This window comes from Monopterus albus, unplaced genomic scaffold (genome assembly GCF_001952655.1).
Source record: "Monopterus albus unplaced genomic scaffold, M_albus_1.0 scaffold212.1, whole genome shotgun sequence".
In the NCBI taxonomy this organism is placed as follows: domain Eukaryota; kingdom Metazoa; phylum Chordata; class Actinopteri; order Synbranchiformes; family Synbranchidae; genus Monopterus; species Monopterus albus.
Window position 1 is genome coordinate 986,698 of NW_018128092.1, and position 5,085 is coordinate 991,782.

General features: G+C 47.5%; 1 protein-coding gene across 1 annotated transcript in view; it reads left to right on the top strand.

Annotated features, from left to right (window-relative positions):
- The window catches only part of usp11 (ubiquitin specific peptidase 11), a 16,935-nt gene that overhangs the window by 2,287 nt on the left and 9,563 nt on the right, over positions 1–5,085 (top strand). Inside the window, exons 2-8 of the mRNA XM_020618944.1 lie at positions 580–689; positions 1,292–1,455; positions 1,555–1,672; positions 2,774–2,919; positions 3,113–3,174; positions 4,184–4,283; positions 4,474–4,647. Of these exons, the coding sequence (XP_020474600.1) occupies positions 580–689; positions 1,292–1,455; positions 1,555–1,672; positions 2,774–2,919; positions 3,113–3,174; positions 4,184–4,283; positions 4,474–4,647 (874 nt within the window). The remainder of the gene's footprint in view (positions 1–579; positions 690–1,291; positions 1,456–1,554; positions 1,673–2,773; positions 2,920–3,112; positions 3,175–4,183; positions 4,284–4,473; positions 4,648–5,085) is intronic.

Genomic DNA, 5,085 nt, shown 5'->3' on the forward strand with positions numbered 1-5,085 from the left:
GGCCCGCTGCCCCTCCACATTGAGAGGAGCCAGCTGAGGTGGCTCGGGCATCTGTTTCGGATGCCTCCTGGGGAGGTGTTCCAGACCTGTCCCACCGGGAGGAGGCCCCAGGGAAGACCCAGGACATGCTGGAGGGACTATGTCTCTTGGCTGGCCTGGGAATGCCTTGGTATCCCCCCCCCTGGAGGAGCTGGAGGAAGTCTGGGCATCTCTGCTTAGACTGCTGCCCCCACGACCCGGTTCCGGATAAGCGGAGGAAGATGGATGGAGAATCAGCTGAGTCTCTGTGGATCTGCTGGTTGGACACAACAAGACGTGGAGACACCACCTTTGGCTCTGGAGAGTCACAGTGGGACTTTTTTCCAGTGCCTGACATTCTGGGGATAAACAGATCAATCAGATCATCAAGACGATGATGAGCTGATTGATCAGTGACCCTGATGGTTGGGTTTCCACTCATGTAGTTCTTTTCTAGTGATAACTGATGTATTAAAAAGACCTTTCATCAGTAAAGCTCAAAGTAAGCAGTGGTAGTTATGGAAGAGTATGATTGTATTAATGTGTGTGTGTGTGTTGCAGGTATGTGGTGGAGCATCACTGGTTTGAACAATGGAAGGAGTTTGTGGCGACTGGAGACCAGAACTCATCCTCTTTTCCCGGCCAGATCAACAACAGCGAGCTGTTTGAGGGTCAGTTAACGCTTCATTCCTCAGGACGCCATCCCCAGAGAAACCAAACTCACAAACCGCATGTCGCTCTGCTCAGACATAATGCTCCGCAGCTCTGATCTGTCCTCCTCTTCACCACCATCAGAACTCTGTGGTTTGTCACCTGCTATGACCTTTGACCCCCAACTACAACAGCACCTGAAAACAGCACTTTTTAAAAATATTTCTACAATTATGAAAACTTGTATGAAAGGCATGAGAAAATGATTGTGATGAATATATTTTTTAATGATGTCGGGTACTGCAGACAGTGTGAACTCCTCCTTTATCCTGTGTGAATAACTTAAAAGTCACATCGATGATCAGTCCATTTTTGCTGTAAAGATCATCTGGATAAGACAAACATGCTGGTTTACTTGTAGTAGCTGCCTTCTGTGCTCTGAGAAGCTGCTAACTATTTCAGTTGTCCTGCTACATTATTCAGAGCTTTTCCCACCCTGAGAAAACCTGCAGCAGGACCCGGAACAAGTTTGAAGATACTCGCAAAGAATCCGATTTGTGCTGCTTCAGGTTGTTCTGTCTTCTTCAGCATTAGTATTCAGCAAAGTGTCTTCTGTGCTCAGATGTGGACTTGTACCACCTGAAGGACTGTCTGGTGGAGAATGAGGACTTCGTGCTGGTTCCGGCTGAGGCCTGGCACAAGCTGCTGGACTGGTACGGCCTGGTGGACGGACAACCGCCGCTGGAACGGCAGGGAATAGCCCCCAATACGCCGCTGGAACGCAAGGTAATCCCACCACATACACTCGGAGCCAGCGGAGTCTGACATATGAGTAGCTGGCCTATGGACACTTTAACAGTAGGTGTCTGTGTGTGTGTGTATCAGGTGGTGGACCTGCCCAGCACTCTGAAGGTGGAGGTTTACCCTGTTGAGATCTCTATGTGTCTCCACAGCAACATGGAGAACGTCAAACCCGCACAGTTCAGCCGCACCGACAGCATACGTGAGTTGATGGCATGTGGTCATTATTCCTGTTTGTTATGAGAACACTTCAGTGTCCAGTCATTGTTGAGAAGTGCTGATTCACTGTAAAGAAGTGATGTATATTGTACAATATCTACAGGTTTAACTGTCCACTGCAGCCAGCCGGCTGTGGGACCAGTCGCCAGCTGGTCATGGACAGTTTAAATCAACTTGAACGGCGTTAAGAAAAAGATGTTATAATTTACACATGTACAGTATCATGATTTGCTGCACTTCCTTGTCACCATGGTATCTGCAGCTCTTGGATAGTTAAGAAAAACATTGGATCCACGTCCTCAAAGGCCTGAGAATGCATGAAAAAGCCTATAATGTACAGAAGCCATCAGTCTTCTGCCTTTATTTGCCTCCAGCTCACGTTAACTGAGCAGTTAAGAAGAATTACTGTTACAGACAGTTGGGAAGTGTCAACTATAAATGTCAATGGATTTATGTGCTTAATAAATAACTGTAGGCCTCGTTGTTCCTACTGGTTGTTTGACCATAAAATGCTATGAAAATTCATTCTGTGCTGTTTAAAGGGTGTTAAACGCTACTGAAACTCTGTCACAGTAAAGAGCACCTCACCATGTTGGTCAGTGACAGTCAAGGGCTATTTTGCAAAATCTGTTGGCAAATAACAAGAATGCGAGTCTGCAGCCAAACCAGGGCCTCTGTGAGGCTGTGAGACCAGAGTGTCAGCCAGAGCTTCGACCAAGTGAGAGGATCACCACAGTCAGGATCCATCCTCTGGGAGCCCTCAGTGAGCAGAGCTTCATCTCAGTCTAGCCCGTAGTTGCTGAGACACTGAGTCGGGACCCTGCTGCTAGCGTAGCCAAGAATCCATTGGCCAGACACAGTTTGGTTTGCTTTAGAGTGCATCGGTTCTTCTTTAGCCTGAATCCACTCATTGAAACTTTGCAACACTTTCTATTGACATCAGGAAGCAACAGAACCAAGATTCTATCCACATTAAAGCTGTTTACCCAGAGAGAAAGTCCCAGTCTCTGACTGAACCTCTCAAACATGACGTTACATAGATCCGTGTGTGTGTGTGTGTGTGTGCGCGTGTGTGCGTACGCAGAGTCGATCCAGACGGCGATGTGTCATGCCTTCTCGGTGCCTCCAGACTCAGAGTGTCGACTGTGGATGAAGAGTTCAGACAGCAGCTGCGAGCGTCTCAGGAACGTCCACATGAGCGTGTTGGACGCCTGCTTGAGCTCAGGGATGGTGAGGACTGACTCCCTGTAGGTTCATTCAGTAACCGAGTGAGACTAGACTTGGTTTTTCCACGTGAATGTTTCTGTAATTGTTTATCTACAATCGCTAACTTCCTCATAACACCAACAACCGGTCTATCTTAGAGATAAGCTGGAACATGCTTGTGTGTGTGTGTGTGTGTGTGTGTGTGTGTATATGTCAGACGGTGATCATGGAGATGAGGAATGCTGACGGCACCTGGCCGAGCTCCAGACCTCAGATTACGTAAGAACACCCTCTCTCTGTCCATTTGACGTCCCACTGTCTCCATCTTTATTTGTTTTCCTGTCTGCTCCTCTGTCATCCCTCCCCAGGTGTGTCCTCCCCATGTGGCTTCAGGTCAGGGGAACTCTCCATGTGCTTCTCATTGTCCTTCACTGTCCTCACAATGCTTTCAGTTTTGATTCCTCTGAAGGTCCCTCCTCTTGCTGGTCTTCTTGCTTTTCCTTTCTGTTCAGCACTTCCTCTGGTTTTTGGTTTTGTCTGACACCCTCTCCATGGATTTCATCCAACCCTGTTTTGAGAAGTAGGTCACAGCAGTTTGTTTAATAATGACAATCCAACACAAGGCCGATTAAAAACTGTTTTTAGCTTTTTTTTTTTTTTTTTTTTTTACATTTTTCCACTTGTATGCAAGCTACGATCTGACAACAGTCTCCCCTGTGGGCTGGGCTGGGGTGGGGGGGCAAAGACACAGATGAATTTGAGACAAAATGGTGCCTGTTCTCAGAGTCCCAAGTCAAACAGAACCTGTTTGTGTTTTAGCCGACATTATAAAAGCCTGTTTGATGAACTTCTATGGAGCCTTGCTCTTCTGATCACTGTAACATTTTACAGGTCCCTAAACAGGCCTCTTTCCAGATGACTTGGTTAGCACACTGAGTGGTTAGCACAGTGTCTCCACCAGGGGCACAAATCCAGTCCCAATGACATGTTTTAAAAAAAAAAAAAAAAAAAAAAAAAAAAAAGATTTAAATGAACTACTTGTTAAGACTTGCGATAGGGACAGAATGATATTTTACAGAGGAGTGTGTGTCTGTGTACAGTATGTAAATGCTACACAGCAGCATTGTTTTAGCTGTCACCGTCAGTTTACTTCAGTTTGTCTTCATCACAATGATTTTTCGTACCATAATGCTGCTGCCCGGCCATCACTTCCTCCTCCCGGCTCCTGTGTGAGTGCACTGTCAGTCCTGGCCTGAATCAGCTGCTGACATGTGTTCTGGTTTTCCAGGAGGAACTCTGTGGAGGAGCAGGACTCGTATCGAGGACAGCCGGGAGTCTGCGGCCTCACCAACCTGGGCAACACCTGCTTCATGAACTCTGCTCTGCAGGTCTGAACGAACACACGCACACACACACGCACACACGCACACGTACAGCAGAGTCTAAAGTTGAACCCTGGAGAGCACTGTTGGTTCTTGTGTGTGTTTTTCTGCTGTGGGACTGATATGGTTGGTTCCAGAAACAGACCAGACTCATTGTGCAGAGTCTGCACTGTTCACACCTCCCCTTTCTCTGCAGTGTCTGAGTAACACGCCCCCCCTGACGGAGTACTTCCTACAGAGCTCCTACCTAGAGGAGCTGAACTTCACCAACCCTCTGGGGATGAAGGGGGAGATCGCCGAGGCCTACGCCGACGTCATCAAACAGATGTGGTCTGGGAGGCATTACTCCGTGGTGCCGCGTGTCTTCAAGGTACCAAAACATTCGACAGACGAGTTGCTGCGTACACACAGATGTCTCAGCTTCACTTCTGGAATGGCAAATAAAAACCCTGAAGCAGTGGTCCCCAGCGGGTGGTGCAGACCTGGGGCCTATTTCAAGAAGGCGGTTTTGTCGAAACTCAGTTTGTTAACCCCGAAATGAGGGCAACTCAGAGTTTTCGGTTTCAGAAACGGAGGTAACTTAAACCCGTGAAGCGGGGTAAGTTAAACCCGTTTCAAAAAGAGAGGTAATCTAAACTCAGAGTCAGTTACTATGGCAACTTACTCTGTGAACCTAACCTGCTGGGGAGCAGGTTTTGTTCGGGAAGCTCAGAGTTTCCTCCGGGTCTCCGCCCCTTTTTAAAGTGAAAGGTGTTTAATACCTCATTTAATCTTTCAGTACATTCATAGATTGCACACGTTTCCGTCA